This window comes from Lineus longissimus, chromosome 13 (genome assembly GCF_910592395.1).
Source record: "Lineus longissimus chromosome 13, tnLinLong1.2, whole genome shotgun sequence".
Lineage (NCBI taxonomy): Eukaryota > Metazoa > Nemertea > Pilidiophora > Heteronemertea > Lineidae > Lineus > Lineus longissimus.
In genome coordinates, this window is record NC_088320.1 from 3,831,757 (window position 1) to 3,855,564 (window position 23,808).

Consider the following 23,808-nt stretch of genomic DNA (forward strand, 5'->3'; position numbering starts at 1 on the left):
AAATGTCAAATTAGATGCACTATGTCAATGTACACAAATACATTCAAAACGCTTTATTTTCATACCATGTTGAAAGGAATGAGAAAATCCTGTTTAGCTGCTAAACACAGTGACCAGAAGAAGGTATTCCAGAGCCCAAAACGATGCCGACAAAATATTTACAATGGACTTTGATCTACTTGATGTGATCCACAAGAGAGCTTCATCTGCTATGATAACATTATTGCCCTGTTGATATCAGAGAAATGTCACAGGGAGCAATCAGTACAGGTCACCAGTCAATCATATTTTTTCGAAATGTACCTTAAGAATTATTTAATCATGGTGCCAGGCTGTACAAGGACGTCTCGATTATTATCGATGTTTTGCTTTCGATTGTAATGCAATTTTATTTTCTACAGGTGCTTACAAATTATAAAATCATGAAATAGAAGACAAATCGCTTTGTTGTGATGTACATTTAAAGCCAATGAAACAAAAGAGGTTCTGATACAATTTTAAGAGCTCGTCACCATACAATGTATTTTTCTGATGATTTTTTCTCGAATAATCTGAACGTTGGGTAATGACCCATACCAAAGCCATGAAACCAAAACAACATCACTTCACTGGTCATAAAAAAGCAACCATGACTATCCATCTATCATCATTGTTGAAAATAATTTTCATTTTCGGACTATGTTATTATTGTTTTGAAAAAAGACTATTCTTTCAAAGTTACAATGGATGTTTTTAGTTGTGTAAAGAGGATAAAAGAAATTAGCGAAGAGAATTGTTTTCACTCTGCAAATAATTGATATTCTGTATTATTCTCATAAGACTGTTCCTAGTTTGAAATGATGAACGATCATCAATTATCAGTCCAGTATTCCATCATTATCTTTGAATATAATAACTATTATCCGCAATAATACAAGTTCACTTGCATGTCCTTGTGCAATTACTTTCAAGACTTTGTTCAAATATAAGTAAATGAGGCGTGAAGTTGAGAGCCCACAGCTGGTATATATTCCCACTGGATTTTGTGTTCCAGAAGGTAATCTGAACAGCACATTGTGCAAACAATTTCACCGATTTATTATATCCGTGACTTTGCTAATAAAAGTATATGAACTCCTCTAAAGTCTGAAAGAGTAATTAAACAATTAGTCAGGGTATAACACTTCTTTTAGGTGGTGCGACAGGGAATTCATTGAACCATTGCATTGTGAAATATCGCTCAGAAGTTGCGTAAATGATGTATCTGAAACCTGCAGAGTACATCTTCCTTTCTGTAAGATGTTCGTTATGAGATGAGCTTTTTTAGTAGTATTTCTCTGTAATTGAAATTCATTCTGAAGACTTAACTTCTTCAATTATTAAACAACTTCTTTCACCTATTAAATGCTCCATCACATATTTCTGTTATATTTACATGCACAAATTGCAACTCACAGTCGCCATTGCAGTTTTCAACTGTCCACGAAAATTTAAAAACTTAGTCCTTGTATCATTTGATGGCCATTATTAGACCATTGTCTAACTTAGAAATTATTAAAGTTTTTTTCCATGGCACACACTATGCTACAGTTACTCATTGGTGGTTCTAATGTAATAAGAATCAAATAAACCAATAAGATTTCTCCGTTATTCTTGTACCAATTGATCTCTCTGGAACTTTTGGTCCAATCAGTTTCCCGAGCGTATCCCAAAACCAACGCAATTTTCAACATCCTTGCACAAAGTTTGAGCGTTTAGTTCTATAAATGCTTTATAAAGCATTCATTTGATATATTTGGACAAACTTAGAATTTCGATTTGGTTTTAATTCAAGACGAATGTTTTTGATAACATGTTGGCTTTATTCACATTCCATAAAAATTAGAAGAAGTGTCCAGGTTTGTTCGCATTTAAATATGAATGAAATACTTCAATCAATTTCATTTAATAGGTTTTACCATAATTAGATTTAAGGGAAAAGGCAGAGGAAGAAGAAGTTATATATCAGAGAAAACCATCCGAACTTTTCCGAAAATTATAATTATGTACCTTTGGGTTCCATGTTGTTTGTGACGTCACCAGACACTCAAGATCAGACTTGAATATCAAACTAAATTGCTTAAAGTACAGTTAACTTGGTCAGAGCCACCTAAGATCTAAATGAACCAAGGAAAGTTTTGGCATTTTCGACCATTTATGGATAGAAAATAAGACCTACTCTTCGTAAAAGTGGAGAGGTCCATCTAAATCATCCCAGAATGACAAGAACTATTTTTCTCTGCGGAAGAATATGGAATATTGGCATAATTGATCTGGTTCATTAACATGATATTCCCCAGACAGATGTAAATAAGTTTGGCGGCGTTCATGCAAATTGCTGATTGCAACTTGGAAAAGAAATATACACTGTTTAACAAAAACAAAATATCTGAACGATGAATATTTATAATTTTTTCATGATGATCTACTTTAAATTGTTCAGACAGTGTGGATTTAAATTGTGCTGTAATATATATCCAGTTTTGTCAACATGACGTATGCAGTTTTGAGCCGATTTAAAAAACTAAAACATTTATATATAAGAAAAATAATTTAACTAGATTTCAAACCACAATAAAAAAAAAACGGAAACCAGTTTGACGACTTCAACATGTACCTGTATCTATATAGCATTGTATGTAATATTGAAAAATTTTAAAGAAAGATCTGCACTCGTTTGCTATATTTTCATCTGCTGCGTGACTGCTGCAGACCAAACAGCAAAAGAAACAATGTCACTGTTACTAATCTTAAGATCAATTGGGACTGAAAAGAGTGTAAAAAGTCGCCAATTGAGAGAACGATGATCAAATTTGTAAACGAATGAAATGGCTGTCAGCTCAAATCACCTGACAGGCTCACAAACAACGAAGCCATCAGTTACCAGAGACAAACCAACAAATAGCAGAGTCATATTTCATACAAAAGCAGCATTATACTGGGCCCGTGTCTTCCTATAATTGGGCAAAGTTTACTGCCTGATTTGGTTGGAAAATCTATTGACTCTTGGATCAGGTCCAGATATGACAACAGGAGAAGCCACTAATCTTGTTCAATGGTCAAGAAGATTGCTGAGTTCAGCCATATGTGATTAGGTAGTGCCAGTTCTAAGAAACAACTAATACTGCTTTTATCATAATACTAATTGTTTTCGTGCTATTTTCCTTTGTTGAGCAAATATACAGCTATCACAATTTGTTTTTCTTATATCCAACAACTAAATTATCTGTGGAAATGGTTCAGGTCGGTGAAATCAACAATTGGCTTGCTGCCCGACACCAGGAAAGGGCAAACAGCAGCTGACAAAAACCAACGGATAAATGAAACGCTTAAGTTAATGAGAATCACATCAATTACCAACTGCAAAAACACACCGTTCTACTTTCCATAAAGTACAACAAGTTCAACTACAGATCATTGCATGAAAAATATTACTGACTCCGTGTCCTGCTGCATGGGTATGTGAAAAGAAACGAGTGATTGTCTTTATCTCCTTCTTGCTTAGCTTGTACCCACCAAAGATAAAATCGCTTGCAAGCATGTGTTTACAAAATATTTGGGCGTTGGAGAGCACTGGCAACAATCTCGTATTTATAAAAAATGCCAGAGTCTAACGGATTCCTTGCATTTAATGTCTCCTTTCAGAATCAGGTATCATACTGCATATGTACTGTCTTCATTCAACAAGCCGATTGCAAGGAAAGGAATATATTCATGGAATATTTTCAAGGGACAAATGTTTCAGCAATATTCTTAGTAGTTTTCTAATGTCGCACTGATTGCCGTGAAAGATCGATACCAAAACACAAAACTTACAATTAATTCTTGTGAGAATCATGTCTCAGAGAATTGTCCAAACTTCATTATATGATCTCTCAAGAACTCCTTGTATGAAGTTGTAAAATAAAGCCCAAGTTCAAAAAACTTTATAATCTCTGAGAAACTAGTCAGGATGTTTTCAAGTTGTTTCGGTGTGAACGGAAACTTAGAGACTTGGTGAGCGCCTAGAGAATAAATATGCTGCTGAAAGAGTTGTATCACAGGCCTTTGGTTTCTAAGGCCTCACACCTTGATCTTTCATTGCACGATTGGGTCTCCAGGGAGACTTTACTTACTTTACTTACGCCAGCCCAATATATCCGCCACAGGAATTTCGGCAACTTGCCTAACTAGCAGAAACTTAGCAACTTCTTGTAACCCTATAAAGACTGACACATCGTGGGATGTTGTAAATATTTTCTATTTTTAAACTTGGTGATTTATCCAGTGAAGCAGTTGTTATTATTTTCGGTTCCTATGAAGCAGAGGGCTTAACCATTGCAAAGTACAAACTGTTTTGGAAAGTTTCCAGAAACTTACATCAGACATGTCCTACTAAGGATCGAACATTAATCTCTGGTTATTGGTTCCTTCAGAGTGTTCGGCACGACTCTCTCCAAACTCGTTAGTGTAATTGTGACAGTGTTGTACTTGTGATGAAAAATGGCGATCCTTTGGGGTATAAATCAGTTGAAATAGGAAATACCGAAACCTAATCACACTTTATGATATGGACATGATGGAAAGGAATTGAAATGCAACACGCAATTTTAATTCAACAGTGACAGTGGATCTGCCTTCCGGTCCCGAGACAGGATGACCAGAAAACAATGCAGTCTTTTCCTCTTGTCAAATAAATCTCTGCTTCATGACACGGCATCGTGGCAAGTGTGATTGGTGGACACAAGCACTTGAGGCATAGGCGCAAAGCTGCTGTTAAAATTCAATAAAGGCAAGAGAGGAACAAAGGAAACACTTTTAAAACCATTTTCAACTTACAAGTAATTTTTTATTAGACTTGTGACTCGCAAATTTGGCGTTTGAACTTCGATGTGACCGAGTAGAAACAAAAAGGGTTTAAAGCAATGTTTTTAGTGAAACTGATAACATTTCACATGATATGGATTGGTCCGAAAAATCTTAAACTCAAGGTTTTGACCAAGTATTCCAGGAAATATATAAATTTACATGAGGCTAATAGGTTTCTTTTTTCTGGTGAGTACAGATAGAAATCTGTTCATAATGAGTAACTGATTGAGATAATCAAATCCCCGAAATTGATTACCCTGCAGCGGTGAATTATGTGGAGAAACGGTGTAACAAATCATCATTATGGTAGTTCTATTGCCACTTTCAATGTTTTCTTTATTGAAGTTTAAAGTAATGTTCAATAAATTAACATCAAGAACGCTGTTGTACAAGAGTGCAATTCTTTTAAGGCGAAATAATGTGCTTTTCACTTCAAACCCCGATGCAGTCTTTGAACATGTTAAACATGTTGAATGATAAATGCCTCTGAAATTGTCTTACAGTAGAATGTATCATTGTGCAGTACACAGAGAATGCTTGTTGGGTAGATACATGTACATGGATAACGTCGGATTCATTGTGCATTCCCCGTCGGCCACCAATATGCATAAAGTCAGTCGGTATCACAAATAAATCCTTGACGAAAATGTGACACTCCAACTTCCAGCTGCTAAGAAACTTAAATAACATCCAACATCGAATGTAAAGATGTTCGTAAGTTTCAGGACTCCCCAAGCAGTCTTCATCTCCAAGCAACACATCTCAAGTTGGCCTAATGAGAAAACAGGCAATATAATTAAATGCCTGCTATCTTAAGTTGATTAATTGTAAAGCAGAGAGAGCGCAAAATGTTAATGAAATGCCCTCGTAAGATCTGCCTGAAGAATGATTGAATGTCTGACATGGGCTACATCCAAGGCGTTAGAAATACGAAGTAGTGGTCTTTTTTACATTAAAACTATGAGTGATTGGAAAAAGATCAGTATTTATGATTCAGAGCAAAACTACCAACGCCATGATTGCTTTGTCTCATAATTCAACACACCTCTCACGAGGATTTGTACATTTTTGCTGAATAACTAGTCTCTCTTTGCTTGTGTTCCTGATCTTTTGTAAAATAACCTAAGCCTTGACTACAGTTAGTCAGATTGTATCTTATCATATTCTCATTATCGCTGAAACTCAACGCATGATTTGCTTTAGTTACATATACCGTAGTTCTTTAGAAAGAAAGAAAGGACAGTTTTGACAGTTGTATGCGAATATCCCCACACATTTTTCTAATAAATATCGAACTCTATCAGACATGTCGGAGAACATTGTAATTCTACTAAAAAGATGCCTTCCGACGCTTTTGATTGATCTCAAATTTTAAAAAGGTACACCGTGTTGAGGCAGCAATGTACTTCGAACAGTATTCTCGAGTTCGCTCATAGAATCTCATTGAAAGCCCTCATGCTGAATTAGAACATTTATTATTCGCTATAAAAGTTATTTTTCAATCCAATATAAATTGATTCTGACAGGCAAATCATTGTGTCCAACCAATGTAAAATACAGGTCTAAAATCATTCTCCCGCAACTCTTTCTTATTTTGCCCTCCAGTTTTCCACTTGAGATAACATTTTGGAAAATAGTAGATTTGTAACCTGTCAGTTTATATCAAAACAACCACTTGTTAACATGTTGTGACAAATTGGACTGTTGCATGTTATGTTATATCCCATACACACAAGTCTTTAAAAGGAAATGAACAAATAGATATTTCATGTCAATGATCTAGAATGGACTTACTCTTTCACAAAATTACAAAGACTTAATTACTTAGCATTTGAGGCTTTTTCTCCTGAGAGAAGGAGAGACAGGTCAAAATGGTTTAATTGTTAAACAATTGAAGCTGAATTATGTATGTTTTTGATGATACTAGAATGGCTCATTCATTCTTGGACTTCTCAGTTCTCTTGTAACCAGTAAGAATAGCCCAACAACAGTCAAGACAGCCAGTTAACCCTAGTCACGGTGGTCACGACAGCATTTGCCAGAACTGTCCTAATCAGCGATTGCAAGAAACAGTTAAAATTATTGCTAATTTGGCCAGTATCTGACTACACCAAACATAGAACAGAAAGTGGTATAGGGACAATAATTTTGTGACACCCTGAATAGATCTTTGAACCTTGGAGTCAGAGCATAAAATGTTCAATACATACGAACTCTTTCAAGAATGCAAATGGCAACCTTTGTGACGAGGTTGTCGGCCATCTTTTCTAGTCAAATCATACGGTAATCCATTTGGGTGATGCATATAGCCAAAGGTCGCATATCATATTAATGAGACATGGCGCCAATGTACAGTGCAATCGTGATATATATCTTAGTGTATAAAATCAAGCCACGCTCTTCCTTCTTTTTGGTTCACTGTTTGCTATGCGTTCAAGAACATTTTTTTTGCAATACTGCGTCTAAGTCAGTAGAGGTATACAATACAACTGCATGTGAAAGACAGGGTTGCAAAATTATTTTGCATCATAAGTAAAGAAAAGCTTCTATTCTATGACAGTGCTCAAGAGAAAAGCCACGAAACATGACGTAGCAGGTATATTTCCTTAAAAAAAACCCTGTGAATGTTTTAAAAGTTCCTCGTATTTAGGTGTATCTCTATTTCGCTGTATTTCTATACCGTGGGTATTGAATTTTCCTGTCCCTTTGCCAAGAGCAGACTCTGAAACAACAAGAAAATCGAGATAATTTGAAAATACCCAGACCACTTTCGAAACCAGTTTTGCGACCGGTTTCTTAATCAAAATATGTCTAGTGTCACCCGCCCCCTCCCCAGAGAGCAACTTGGGTTCTAAAATAAGCCTGTAGGATCGAAGCAACACCGTAGGTTTCCTATTTCTGTTCAAAATGTTCCCCAATATGCCTTGCTTCAGTCTGCTTTTTTTCCAGCTTATAAAGCCAAATAAACACCCCTTCTTTCTTAAAAATAACTGTTGAATTAGTGAATATCCTTGGCAAATAATAAAGAAATTTTCCACAAATATTTGTGACTCAAACATACAGGTTTCAAGGCTTTTGGTTTTTCACTGAACACTTTCAGGAAAGACGCACATGAATGCTGGATCATTCTATGAAATGAACGACTTGTACGGCAATCATTTCCTTGAATTGAACTGTTACACAAATACATCTATGACCTTTCTTGGATTAGTGAAAATGTGGTTTTATCACGTCTAACTGATTTCAGACATTTATATTTTGATGGCAAGGAATGAGCAGTTACGTGACAATGCAACGAACGTTTTGTCACGAGTCCTACTGTTAACTGTAGGTAACCGTTGACTTGGTGTCAGTTTAAAAAACATCGGGTATCGCACCAGTGAAATATTCGTAGAGCAATAAACAATTTCGTGTTACGAAAGGTTGATGATGTAAAGCAACTAATCGTGTAAAAAACAATCATTGTTTTTCAGCACTTCAGTGGAAGTTTGTCAGCAATATATCATCTTATGGATCATTAACAACCTCCGCAGTACTCGTAGTTATAGAATCATTTCCGGGTTGGTTTTTCTAAAATCCCTTATTAAGGGTTAACGGTGTCAAACTGAAAGGGCATCCTAGTACTCATATATCCTTGATAGAGTCCTGGTGCACCGTAGTTGCACATTTCGGAGAAATTTGACAAATCCTTAAAGTGGTGTTTCGATGAAAGATTCTAAGAATTCCTCCAGTTGTTGCATAACGTCGTCAATACTTCAGAAGTTTTTTTTTGCTCTTGCGTATATTCCATGTTTCAACACCAAAATGACATATATTCTTTTGGATATGTCAGGAGTATGCATTGCCAAAATATCGCTATATATTCCATAAATGATGTGATGGAAAAGTACGCATCAACTTTGAATCACGCCATTGCGTCAGACTGTACTGTTAACTACATGCCATAATTCTCACGTAATATCACAGGCTCGGTCGATTAATTGGTAGGAGAGATACAGCAGATCATACTGTCAAAAAAAATTGTAAAAACTGAGAAAATGCCTGAAAAATCCCAAATCCAAATTGATATGTACTTCTTGTCTACGATCTGGTTGGCTAAGGGAACAACACTACGTCAACTACTCTAATTTCACCAGTCAACCTAATAGGTAATAAAACAGACACAATGACAGTACAGTATTAAATACTGATGTGCCTACAAAAAATGATGACGATATGTTAAAAGACAGACTAAAAGCCATAAACTCTTGCAAAGCACCAGCGATTAACAGTGACAAAAATCATTTAAAAAACTATTTAATTCATTCACTACCTCATTTACAAATCTTACTTTTTTTGCCGAGACCACATTTAATTGCAGTTGATTACATGGTACCCTTTTCAAAAAGGGAGCAAAACGCAGACTCGTTGACAACGGAACATTTTCCCCAGCCAATTTTTATTATTTTATTGGTCTGCGAATCATAAATGTGCAGCAAAGTAGGTTGGTTCTCACATAGAGAGCTGGCGGACATTTTGTTCTGTTGTGGGCCATTAATCTTCCTGTCAAGAGGCGGGATAGAGAGTAACACGTCTTGAAATGAGCCCAGCAGAAAATAGTATAAAATCAACAAAAGATAGCAGTTAAGTCAATATGGATTAACTTTACTTTATTGGATGATTTAAACGTATAATAGATCGATTTATTTTGATCTTGGTGAGTCTGTGTCTCTCAGTTGCAGCTGTATCTCTCGAAACAAGGAACTATATTCTATTGCGCACTGTTACAGTTATGTGCCTTGTATATGGCAATGTAAATGATGTTGTGTAGTGTATACGCTATCATACTGAGGTCGGCATGGTTCATCTTAGTTTTATGTAGGATATTAACGACTTCAGTGTAATAAGACAATTATTTAGCTATCATACACATCATAAACTTTGGACTCGGATCGCGAGTCTGCTTTTATTTATCATTCTATATTGTGGGATTTTTTAAAAATGAATACGTATTTTACGCCGAGTTTACAGCTGCAACGAAATGGAGATATACCCAGGCAAACGTTTTACAGTGAGGGAGGACCCCTGACCCATGGCTACGGGATGACGGACACCTGTATCCCGAACTCTCTGAAGCTACACCAATTCTCCCACGCCACGGATTCGCCAAATCTCAGCTACACAGTCATGCAACCAAGGAGAGACTTACAAAACTCCTCTGTGATCCAACAGTACCAAAACAATACATACGGCTGCAATTTAGAACAGAATGACTCGAGTGATATAATGAAATTGGCAGATTTGCAGGGCCTCTCAACACAGGACTTAGTTGGACACACGGGGGAGAAATTGGACCAAGGGTTTCCGACCCCGAACGGAGCAGCTGCAGGCCTATACCCCTGGATGTCAATTGTAGGTAGGTATCCCAAACCCTATTGCAAACAAAAGAGTGAGGTGCATCCTTTGATTGGTAAATTGGTGATTGAACACTTTGTAAACATAGTAGCCTGATTGGAAGCTGCCTGGGGATTGAAAATGACAGTAGTCTAATACACAAGGCCTCAAATAACCTCTTAATATGCCGGAATTGACACACATGGTCACATTAAATGATCATTATAAACACCCGTATCATCAATTTATAGGGTATGCACATCACAGTATACCCACGTGGGTTTGTTTACTGATATATAACTACAACTAACAAAGGATTAATTGCCAACATCAAAGGGAAGATGCTGTCATAAATTGAAATCATCACAAGTTATGTCATTTTCAGTACCAAAATGGCCGACAGGTTCGGTTGTCATGAAATTGCAAACGGGCAATGAGACCGGACTGTAAAGTCGCATAATGTCTCAATAGAGCCATGACTTGTTTACTACCTTACGTAGTGCAATTATAACCCTAGAAGGAAGTGTTAAAGACATAATATGATTGCTTCACTTTGATACACAAGGGTGATTTGAACCCATGAGATGGCTGAATAATTGTCTTTTTTATTGGCCATGCAATTGTCACACCTGCCCTTTCCGTTGATCAGGCTAGTGCAATTGACAACAAATAAGTTTTATTAATGTATGTATAATGAAAGTGATATTAGCAACGATATAATATCAAACCAATGGTACAGGTCTACTTCCATAAGGTGTCATTTATGAATAGTGTCAACCAAAAATAACAGCATCATCACCATAAACTTGCAATCTCCTGTATGTATATGGATAGATCGATGATTTTCTTTCTGTATTCCCTGCTATCAATACCACAATATCCGGATGTCAATCCTGTCAAAATCTTTAACAGAACAGGTGGTTGGTAGATGCAGAGACTTTCCAACAATGTTTGCCACTCTATACAGTTGTACGTGTCATACAATTTGGTACCTTCTTGCCATGCCCTAAAGATTACTCCTGACGATCTGTGGCAATGGTGAACTGGTCTCGTTGCACGTGTTTTCCGCTTTGGTACATGCAACAACAGCAAATACAAGGTAGAACAACTGGCTGAAAATCATATAAATCTAATGCATCGTAGCAGGTAACATGCACTTCCTCCATAATGTATGGCAGAGTACCAAAGCTAGGGGGACACATTCTGTGCATCTTCTTTCATCACTGGCACACTAAAGAGCAAATTAAAAAAACCTCAGATATCAAGACAGATAATTGTCACGTATGATGAATTTAATGATATATTTGATCAGCAAATCAAAAGTATATCAAATTTTCATCAGCAGAATCATAATTGCGTTGATTTTTACACTTATCAACATGATCCAGGGAGATCCATCACAAAACCTGTCATGCCTGTGGTATATGCCTTCTCATGTAAATCAATTTCTCTCAAGGCATATATCAAGATAGTGTAAATCAAAATTTGCAATTAGATTTTATTGAAGTTGAATTCGAATGCAATCACGACTATGGACAGGTAAATTTGTTTTTCTGGTAAAAGTAGCATGTGTGGCTTTAAGTTGATTGAGATATAAACAAAAATAATTTTGTAAACAACATCAAAACAACTGACCACTGTTGTCGATATTCTAGGGAAGTTTCAGTGAAAACCACTACTGCAAATTAAGCAAGGGAAGATTCAAAAGTAAAAAAACACAAAAAGACTCGGACTACAGCCATCATAGTGTTGTCTCTATCAGCGAATTGTTGAATTGTTTAGTCTTCATAAGATGTTATTACTACCTATATGCAACTGATGCAGTACTCTCAGTGAGGAATAATGTCACCATGTATAAAGTGAAAAGTTTAGGTAAATTTAAATTTGTCAATAAGTTATGGTATTATGATCTAGATAGTTCAGTGCCCAAAATGTGGCAGCCATATTTGTTTTTTTGGCCGATATTCCAAGGCTTCGGTCGGCATACTTACATTCCTGATTAAAAATAAATGTACTTTAAGTATGAATACAATATCATTGATTGAATGTGTACTTCATGTAAACTGTTCCTGTCAAAAACGTGAGAGTTCTTGTTGGAAAGTTGATTTAATGTTATCGCCATCGACTTTTACGCGCAGGTTGCGTGATCGATTTCTGAAAACACCACGTGACTGATTTATCGTTTGGCGGAAGATCCATTCAGTTTGACTGTCAAAATGTATCAAGCTTTTTCTCAGTCAGTTAGAGTACCCAAAGATTACCTACATTATTTACTTATTTACTCACATTATTTCACATTTGTAGTCGGAGTTCTCTGACCTAAAACAATGATCTTAAATACACATAAATATTCGTCAAAAAACATATTTTGCCTCGTCAAATCTTTTGTGGGTTGATTTCTATTGTCATGATTGTGGTGACAATGACACAACATGCGCTTGATTATCGAATACGCTTGGTATGTTTATTGTTATTACGCGTATAAAAGTCATATTTGACAAATATGTGTTTCATTATGTTTGTTATGCAAATTCAATATTGGACATTTTCCAATTTCATTCAGAACTACATGTATCGCCAAAATTTATGAAACATGTGGTCGATATGTTATTTCTACAAAGGTAGAATGGCATGAATAGCGGTAACTTGTGTTGTATTTCTTTCCATTTATCATGATTGGCGGTAAAGTACTCAATGAACCGATTGTCTGTAAACCAAAATGGCGGCTAAATCCTTGTAGGACCTCTCGCGGTGATCTCTAAAACTACAAGTCAATGGATTGGTTTTGTTTCATCTTGATGGCGACCCGCCTTTCAAGCAACTTATCAAATTGACAGTCAATCAATCAATCAATACAACACGTGTAGGACTGCTCATACATTTCATGATTCTGTATCGGCAAATCGGGTTGTGGACGTTCAAAAGTCGTTACCGTTTGCATGCCACCTTCCGACAACAATCGGTCTATGACGTGTCACCCATTGCTACAGCTTGCCCTTGTGACAGGTACCAAAGACCACGATTCGATATTTGAGGCTTTGTTTCTCCAGCCATAAATTTCTGTTTGAACAGTAGTATAGGACAGATACTCCAGGCGACTTAATTTCTTTTATTTTTCGCACGACTTCGGTTTGGAACAGATGGGGTAGTTTTGTTTGACACAAGGTTCTCGGAGAGTCAAGAACGATTATGGTAGCGTTGTTACAATCATAGACATTCAAAGTATATCAGTATGACTGTACATATATATGTAGAGTAGGGAAGGATGAGAAAAAAGGCTGGGTTTTCGCTTTCAAGGTCGAAAATCAATTCTGAAATAGAAGATCTTAATCAAGAATCTTACAAGGCTGTTGTCTGGATTTTTCCCCTTGGACCTCTCTCAGAAGTTGACTTCCTTGCACCAGGCCTTATTTTGAGCCTGTTATTATGAACCTGTTTGGGAATATACTTAAAACGCATAAATACAATAAATGCATCCATTTTCATTGGACAGTATTGCTACATGTATAGTCTTTTATTATCCAATTCCACAAATTATTGTTCTCTTCAATCATCATTTCTGAAACAGCTGGTAAAACAAACGGTGCATCATGCAAAAGCAACAATCATGTCTGACTCGACATGCCTGAGGAAACAAGCAGCAGGTCGGTGAGAAGAATCTCCACCGGCGCAAGCTGGCGGACACTGATGTCGGCTTGCGTTGACGCAGCCACCCCTACGGCGCAAAGTAAGACGAGGTGGCGTCATCATTGTTGGTTCTAGCAGTTGGTTAGAGGGCCCTATAATGTGCAAACAGAGTGTAGCGGCCATTCAAACCGTAGAGACTCTGTTTCGTTGGGTATGACTGTCCTCCAGAAACAAATTAGAATCAGAGATATTCTGACATGTGCTTTCGGGCCATGATTGTGTCAGCATATTGACGGTGCGAAAGAGCGACGCGTGTGAAAGGCGCGGAATAGAAACCTAGCTTTCAGTTTCATACTCTGTAAATTGATTCAGCTGACGGGCTATGTCATTGTTCGACTACTTTCTCTATAATCATGATCAATGTCAAAACAAACTGTATCAACGAACGACAAATCTTTTGAAAATAGTCTGAAGAATTCCGCATCCAGACCCGAGATTGCCGTGCCATTCAAATTACCCGCTACTCCAGTCAGAAGAGTAGAGTACATCCAGTCTATAACTAAGGTCAGGCGGTCTGCCATAAATCGGCGGCAAGGCTGATAGGGCACATTAGCGGAGCGAAGGAGGGCGATCGATACGGCATCCGAATGAAACGTACTCTTACGGAGTGGTCGTCGGCGCTTGCCGCGTTTATTTGATAAGACTGCGTTCGGTCTGACAACGCTTTGCGGTACTTGGTTGGGGGTTCGATGATTCGACGTTAATTAATGATTGAACGAGCCAGGGGGCGAATTTTTATTTTGCTTGGCATGCTGGTCGTCTGTACAGTGCTTGTCAAAACTTTTGTTTTCTTTGAAAAACACTTGTCTTGGTAGGCAAAGCACAGTTCGACTACTGAAGGCGCTTGAGCTTTCATAACACATTTCAAGGTCTCTCGGCGAAAACAAATACCCGGTAGTGTTCCCAATAGAGCTTTTTTGGTAATATGAAAAAACCGAATGGTTGTTTTTGCGCTTCTGAAAAACCTTGAAAACCTACATTGGGGGCATACTTGTGTTGGCAGAAAAACCATTAAATGTTTTTAAGTGTTCGTATTATTGTCACTGTCGAAAGAACTTCTCTATTCAATTACCTCAACAATGTCAGTGTTAAGTTGCTGACTGTCGATCAACACATTAGTAAGCATATACTTAGTAGATGATGCGACTGAGTGCAGCATGGGAAATGAAAAAGAGGGTACAAAAAAGCGTGCTGCTTCCTCTTCTGTCTAAAAACCTTCTTTCTGCAGACAGGAAAGAAGTTTGAGCGTGACAATCGAAGCGATTACGAGTACTTTCATAGTAAACGAAAACGTGACGACGCACTACTGACCCCCTCCCCTGTTTCAGCTTGATTGTAAAACTAGGTAATGATGACATTGTATTGTCGTACTTGAAGCTCGGGCAGGCCCAAAGAAGTACCTCTGGAGCAATATAGGCACGACAGATTCACCACACACCTGCGAAGTTTCCGAATATCGGATCTCAGTTGGGGGTCTATTCAACCAGAGATTACACAAATCCATCACGCGCCTGCGCAATACACAGCATAGAAACCACTGGTTGGAGTCTGTCACAGTAGATCACAGTAACAGGATGGGATATCCTATTTATTATTCCCGATGGTGTCCGAACGGTTTTTTCGATGAAGGGAAAATTAATTCACTCCACAGAGAGGAGAGGAAGATGTGGCCGAGAATTAAGTAGGGTTCATTTGTATGCTTGAGAAGGGAAGGTTTGCACTCGTTGTGAGGGTTTGGAGGATTGATGCGTTTTTGGAACGAGAGCTCGGGGAGAGGATAATCATTGCTACATTAGAACTGGAGAGATAAACTCCCGGAACAAAACAAACCTATTACTCAATCTTCCTTGAGAGGTTTGGGTCACGTTTGTGGTAAGCCGGGTTCATTGGTTATATACAAGTCAAGATTGCGACATATATCTAATCCAGTTGTTTTAGGGTTAAGCTATAACGATGATATAAGAATTACCCTTCATCTTAAAAGTCTCTCCTCTTGATAATCAAAGCATCTACAACATATTCTGAATAGCAAGTTCTGCTAACCAACTCACACATAATCCAGTTGTTTTAGGGTTAAGCTATAACGATGATATAAGAATTACCCTTCATCTTAATAGTCTCTCCTCGTGATAATCAAAGCATCTACAATATATTCTGAATAGTAATTTCTGCTAACCAACTCACACACAGTCCAATTTTAGAGGCTTTTAAGTTTCAAAATGCTAAATGCCGATTTTTAATGTTCAATGGGCGGACCCCGAAAACAAGCGTACAAGTCCGGACAAAGTCAGTTCTTGTTGGTCGACAGATGATCATGTCTAGAGACAAGGGAATAAAACAATCATAAAGTGGTCATATGATTGTTGGAGGCACCTGCTCAAAGGTTCCGATGGTTTAAGACGCTCGGTAATAAAGGACCAATCTATTTTGTTCGTAGTTGCCATTCAAATATTTCCTTGGCCTGATAGAAGTTTTCATTTCAATGTACTTACCACCTCATTCATCTTAAATATCGTAGTAATGTACAGAGGATCGTACAATCTTATTAAGGTTATTACAAGGTTATTGTTAGACTCTTATAGCCGACACGAGCTGGCAAAGGATTCGTGATATCCACGCCGAACATGCCAAAGAAGCGCCCAACTTGGAAATTGGAATTTAATTGTGCATACTTTCAATTTTGTGGAGATCTGCTCCCAACGCTTCAAATTAACACTACAGACGCTGCTGAATTTACTATTTGTCATAAAATGAGCAATATCTAGTTTCCTTTTGACCAGCACATTTACTCATCATCGCCTTCGAAAAGAATTGACAACCGTACTGATATAAATAATAATGAAATTAAAGCTGCAAGTTAACACACCATTATTCGCATCAATCGGGACAATGTAGCAACTGAATGTGCCATGATTTTATCGACTGGTTTGTTGGTTCAGGCGACGGTGGAGCAAGGAATTCATCAGCCAAGCAACCACCTGCCATGATGTACATATCATTAACTATGTCCAATGAATGAAACAATGTTACACGGAAGTTAGTTGTAGATACTCTCTTGGTGACATTGCCCTGTGAAAACATATGGCACCTATCTGAGTCAAGCGCTGACCAGCTGTGAAACTAACGCTAAGGGCACGACTGCTCTGTTAGAAAGCGGAGATTGAGAACGATACGACGGCGCCAAATGTATGCCTCGAGGGTGGAATAATGCATGATTGAAACAGGAGCTGTTGCTTTGGGTAGGCTTTTATTTACCTTCTGGCATTCTCTCGCCTTTACATACATGCACGTGACAAAGCTAAACCAGACTTAAAACGTGTACTTACTATATTCACTCTGTAAAAAGCCTTTGATTTTTATTGAAGGCCTTAAAGTTTGAAATACACGTGCCGTTAAGCCCCTGGCCACCTTTATTCTAGGAGTGTCTTCCGCTAAAAAAACAGGTGTTCAGTTCACAACGTCGTCTTACTTTCGAAAGATCCCCGGGAAATGAACCTCCCAAGAAAGGTGGCCAATCGGATTACGTCAAAGAGTTGTTTAAATATCGGTGATTTCAATCAGATATAAATGTACATGATTTTTTACTTTCTTTTAAAGCACCACGATGGGCCACCTTTCTTGGTAAGCTCAACAAAATCATATCAGAACCAAGGATTTTATCTGTTTATATAACGCTTTTGGACTGGAATCAGCGCACTGAAGGGATGGGTGGAGACGGCTACGAAAAATCGAACACAATGAATAATTCGTTTTGGTGCATTTTACAGGTTATTCATTTATCAATTTGGTACAAGTTACCGTACAAACTAGCTGTATTTAAGATATAACCACAGATCTCCATGTATGAGGGTACAAATTTGGGTGTGGCTAAGACGCCAGCTCGCCTTGTAAATCTTCTGCTTGAATTCATTGGCGTCCGGAATCGTGATGACTGAACAGTATGGTGTCGAAGATGGAGTTTTGACTTCACTAATGTATCTATCATTATTAATCATAGGCACATTAATCTAGATCTTGATCTTTTTTACGAACGGTGCAGGCATTGAACGCTTGGCATTATTATTTTGATCTCATCTCACATGTAGAATGTGTAGAATGGTTAAACTATCATAATCTCGCCTTTTTCCCTGACTTTTCCAGGTCCAAACTCAAATCAAAGACGGAAAGGTCGTCAAACATACTCTCGATACCAGACTCTCGAACTCGAAAAAGAATTCAAATTCAACCGTTACCTCACACGGCGCAGGCGCGTGGAGCTATCGGCACTACTCTGCCTCAGTGAACGTCAAATCAAGATTTGGTTTCAGAACCGACGAATGAAGGAAAAGAAGGAAATGCAGGCCATCAAGGAGATAAACAAGAACTCTGATAAGAGTGATGTGCCTGTGAAAGAGACTGTGGTAGCAATCAAGTCATGAGGTGCTTGTGCATGCATTGCCTACATGTATTGATCAACATAACTTATTGTGAAACCACACTCTTAATAACAAGGGGTTTGAGTTTTTGAAAAAAACATTTAGGGATTTTCAGCCAACACAAATATACATCCCCTGTTTTTTTCCAGAAAAATGAATAACCCCTGAAGGGGTTTGAGCTTGGGAAAAACCTCAAACTAAAATCCTCTCAGGGGTGAATATTTGTATTTAAAAAAACCACAAACCCAACAACTTTTATTTGTAAGAGTGCATAGATGTCGTTCATCTGTGGTCGGTTATCTGAGTAAAATGGCGTTGACGCTATTTTGTTACTGATGAAAGATGTTTCCCGCTACCTGCATTAGATATATGTATACTGGTGGCCATGGAGAATAGCGGAAATGCGTCATTTTAAAGGTATTGAGTACTTGACATGACGTCATCTTTCTTCTAAAGCACCCCTGTCACAGTATTCTGCAGGATTTCGAAACCTCTTAGCCAATACTTTGAAAGCATGTTACTAGACAGTGCTTTTGTCTGCCACTAAGAGCAACTAAGTGTGGACGCCATTTTTGTTCATAGGCCGAACAACTCCGCCCGTCTTTGGACAGGTTAGAGGAGGTAGAGGATTTCATCTGAAGCCGCAGCTTTCCACACTTGGTGGGGATCTATTTCTGCCCTGGCTTCAGGTACAAGCAGCGTCAGTTCTCCGTCTCATTCGGAGGACGAGTAGTGGTGTGAAAGATGATGTATGGACTGACCAACTGTATGGCCACGTCAGGCCGCCGCTCAATTTGAGTCTCATTAAATCGGTGTTGTCATGATTGATGTAAATATGTATCCAGCGCTTGATTGTTGGTAACCAGTATTGGAATATGGAAATATTTGTTGTTGTTGATGTGCACAATGGTTACGGGTTAAGATAAGTTCGGTTGGTTCAATGTTTAGGCTTATTGAGCATGTTACGAAAAGAAGTTATGAAAAGTATGACTGGCATGACCTGGCCCTTCCGCTTCAAATTTGAAATGAACGAGGCCTAGGGAACTTTTACATGCAATACATTGGCACTCATTTTACCTATGCTTTTTGGACTTTGAAATTAAAGTAGCTATGAGGGCTTTTTATCCATCATGTTTCGTCATGCTCGTTAGGTATGACTAGGCATGTCTTGGCCATCTTCTTATCTACCCTTTCTAGACTTTGAAAGGAGGATGTTGAATAATGACTATGACATGGCTTGGTCTTGGCAATTCTCCTAGCCATGCTTTCTTATACTTGCAGAGGCATGGCCGACTTTGTCGTGCAAGTGTGAAGAGATGGTTTTAGTGAGTGCTGCTGTTCAGTGTGCCGGAGTGGGCTGCGGTTGGCGGAGAGAGGGGTGATGTTTACTGCCAGTAAACAGTCGGCAGTGCTGTCATTGAGACCGCAACGTGGCGAAGGTCCGATTTTATTAAAAATGGTCCATGGTTTAAAAGCGAGAGGGGTTGACATGGCCAAGAGGCCAATGTGAGGTGTTGAACTTGCGTCTGTTCTCAGAATGTTCTTTCCACTAACCTCATTATGTTTTTTTGCAATCATCTCGAAACAGCACTTGACAACCTTCTTGTGGTAGCATCTTCATAAAAAGAAAAAAAAGAAAAGTGGAAAAAAGAAAGTAAATCGGATGGCCGGGTGATGAAAAGTACAAATACGTTATATGCATGCAGTGTTAACACTAGTGAAGGACATGATGAAATGTTCATCTTGGGTAGATATATACCACTGGCAGCTACCAGGTTCAGAAAAGGGGGATGTTTTGGGAAAGAAGCAACAGTAGACCTACTAGATCTCAATGCAGTGTTTTCGTTGTTGTTTCTATAGTTTTCTATTGTACAAATGTATTGTAACATTATTGTAAATAAGAGAAATTATATGTCAGTTGTACTGATTTTATCGAATAATTACTAAAGTGTAAAGTGTATTAACAAATCTTCAGTGGACCTTTTGAGGCGCTTAGAAACAACTATCATTTGTTTTCGGCTCTCAGCTTCCATTCATAGCTAATAGGCAGGTTTCACAAGCCTTACAAAGTGCTACGAACCACGAAGTTCGATGTATGTAAATGTATTCAACGCCGACTTTGTTTGGAAAATTTCCCCGATTTCTCCTTATTTAGTATAACATTTACGAGTGCGTGGAAATGAATTAGCACTGGTCATGATGAAACGACAGAACTTCGCAGTTCGTAGTTAGTTGCTTACAGGGGTCGCGAACCTTGCCTTTTTTATTTAAATCACTAACCACTGGGGGTGGAGGAGTTGGCCCCTGCCACTGTTCTCTTTTCATTCACGCGACTTGCTCTCAATGCGCCGATTTGAACCATCCACATAGTGGCCCCTGGTTTCGCTTCTCTAGAATAACACCAGGGATCGAGACTGGCATCAGAGCTAAAACTAACAGCGAATTGTGAATAGAACATAGTGAGGGCATATTGTCCCCCATTTTACTTTTTATAACAGGCTGGTATCATTGCTGGTCTCTCAGTATTTTCCGTATATGCCGAGTCATCTGTGATCAGACACCAAGCGGTGCCTCCTGGAATCAACAGTATTGGAAATGATCATTATTCTATGGAGTCATTCTGAGAGTGGCTTCAATTGCCCATTTTCATAATTAGAGTCATTCACCGGCAGCTAATGCTTTAACAGGATGATGAACCTGCTTTCAAACTCTTCCATTATATAAAACGCATTAATCAGTAATCATTTAGAACACTCCATCCTATGTCATCTACCTCAAATGTAGTTCTGCAATTCGCCAACAGGTCCACTTTTGCAGTTGCTATGACATCAAATTACATTCAGCCTCCAGCACCAAGCCGGATATACTTATTCAGAACTCCCACTCATTCGTATGGACGGCTGCGTGACCTCTAGACAAGGACGCCCAGAATGCACCGCGCAGCTTCCAGACGGCAATTGACCTTGATGCTTTGATCACATGCATCAAAGGGATGCCGCCACGATAGAAAATCGTGATAGACTAGTGAAAAAAGTCGTAACCCCGAGGCTGTATTCAGGATCTGTTTCAGGTTAAATATTCGGACAAGTCGTAAAGTCCTCGCAAGCTGTTGAAGTAAAATCGGAATCGTTTTCATTCAGCATTTCCGACAATATTTTATGTAGTGAGCTTAAAATGTGCAAGTATGACGCATTTAAGGCTGGATCGTTAGTGGCCCGGACAAGCGCGCTTTAGCACATCTCTGGTTTGTTTTTTTATCCTGAGCCGAGCTGGACCAAAGCTGCCAGGAAAATTTATTTATCAAAAGTATCTAACATTGATGGATTATATGAATGAGAGGTATAATCATACTGAATCTGAAAAACGCCTGTTCTCAGGATTTGTGAAGGGGAAGTAAAGAACCCTAGTTACATAACTATTACTTTTAGTAGAAGAAACAAGTTGAAGCCTGTTTCTTCTAGTAATAATTTGTTTCTTCAATATTGTTGCATTTTAGAAGTGTTGAATCGTTTGCTTTTAATTCAGCTCGTGTTCAATATTTCGGTTTTAATGAAAATAAACGAGTAAGAAAAACAATGGTTTTTATCTCCCAGTCTTTTATCTCAATTTCCACGAAGTAAAGTTGACTGATGGTTTAATAGGCCCCGTTTAACTCTTTCACTGCCAGATATTTTTTCGATAAATACCCCTAGTTTGCCAGGAATTGCTGTATTTTGACCATTTTTGTGAAATAAAAATGAAATAGAAATAAAGAAGATATACCAATGAAACATGTCTTATTTTCTTTGTCTATGCTTCCTCTTCATGAAACAATTCAATAATACTTTCTTTCTGAGTGGTATACATTGAAACATTCATCTGGACAAAGGGTAACTTTGCACTTTACACAAAAGTAGCGAGAATCGCGCCTTTTTCCCTTTTTTTGACATACTCTACATTTCTTCTGCTTATGCTTCTTTCCCTCCCCAGCAGGGAACATAGCCTTCTTGTGGACTTTAAACCCACCAATGAGCCTACCTTGGGGGTCATGAATGGGTGCTCTACGGGGTGGTTGGGGTGCTGGAGGGGGGTTCTCATCATCTGAGCTGGACGGCATTTCCTCATCAGTTTTGCATAATTCTTTGATTATTGATAGCTGAAAGTCCAGTAATGACAACTTGTCATTTGGGTTATTGTCATTGTAAATGACATGGGCATTGTGTAAGGACAGTTCTAACAAATATAATACAAGTTTCTTGGTCCACTTGATTGTTTTTCTCACAGAGGGGTAGTACGAAAGCATCTGGTCAATGCGGTCAACCCCATTCATATTCTCATTATAATCTATGACACACACAGGTTTGTTCACATTGGTACGAGCGCCACCCCTTCCCCTGATCTGAATTTCTCTCATTGCATTGTCATGCTTTGTACTTATAACTCTCACAGTTCGATTGTCCTGCCAAGCCATTATAAGGCAACGTCCATTGTCTCTGGCAATAGTATCTCCTTTCTGAAGAGCGTGTCCACGAGTCCCAGCTTCACGAATCTCCAGTGGCTCTCCACGGTTTTTCCTCAGTGTACCAACAACATAGGTGTTCCTATCAAGTAATGTTTCACTCAGAGCAACTGAATTATAAAAGTTATCCATATAGAGTGAGAAGAAGTGTCCCAGTAGTCTGCCACAAAGAGCCATTACTATCTCCCGAAGTGTGTTTCGAGTTCCATCATAGATCTGCAAGTTCCAGCAGTACGCTGTATGAGAGTCTGCAAGGATGTAACTCTTTATACCGTACTTGATTGGTTTCATAGGGTTATAAACCCTGAATGCTAGCCTCCCTTTCCAACGGAGCATACCTTCGTCTATGGATATGTGCTCATTCGGAGTGTAATAAGCACGAAACTTAGGAAGTAATGCGTCCAGGACAGGCCTTATTTTATAAAGCTTGTCTGCGTTGTCAGCAGGCATCGCTGCATTATCGTTGAAATGCAGGAACTTCATCAACAGCTGAAACCTGTTTCTAGACATAGTGTTATTGAAGAATGGGGTGGCGAGCACTTCATCAGTAGACCAGAACATAGATAACTCAGGCTTTTTCGTGATACCAGTCAGCATGAGCAACCCGAGTAGTTTTTTCAACTCATCCATAGTCATAGCATCCCACTTTCGAACTCGTGAATGAGGGGAGGGAATAGCATTCAGACCAGTGAAGTATTGATCTGCATACCTGTTTGTTTCATTTACGATACCTTCCAAGACATCGTCATCAAAAAACAGGCGGAAATGATCGAGTGGGTTATTCCCTAGGTTGCGTGCAGGCCCTCTAGGCCCAGGGTTCCCGTCACAGGGCTGCACCACTGGCTGACGTCCAGCAGGCCCAAATGGATTAGGGGGAAGAACTTGTGGTCTCCCTCTGCCTCTCCTGGCTCTTGCAGGTCCTCCACGATTCTGTTGGCCCCGGGCATGATTTGGTTGACCTCTACCTCG

The 23,808-nt window shown here is 38.6% G+C and overlaps 1 protein-coding gene across 2 annotated transcripts; it reads left to right on the plus strand.

Moving 5' to 3' along the window:
* The first annotated feature begins 9,688 nt into the window (after nucleotides 1-9,688).
* Nucleotides 9,689-22,022, plus strand: LOC135497606 (homeobox protein Hox-A7-like). Of its 2 annotated transcripts, XM_064787389.1 has the most exons (3): nucleotides 9,689-10,261; nucleotides 17,524-17,547; nucleotides 18,067-22,022. In XM_064787389.1, exons 1-3 carry the CDS (start codon nucleotides 9,847-9,849, stop codon nucleotides 18,342-18,344), a joined length of 717 nt encoding a protein of 238 aa, XP_064643459.1. In that variant the 5' UTR covers nucleotides 9,689-9,846; the 3' UTR covers nucleotides 18,345-22,022. The 2 variants fall into 2 exon arrangements, with proteins under 2 accessions (XP_064643459.1, XP_064643460.1); XM_064787390.1 differs by lacking the exon at nucleotides 17,524-17,547.
* Nucleotides 22,023-23,808: the final 1,786 nt, after the last annotated feature.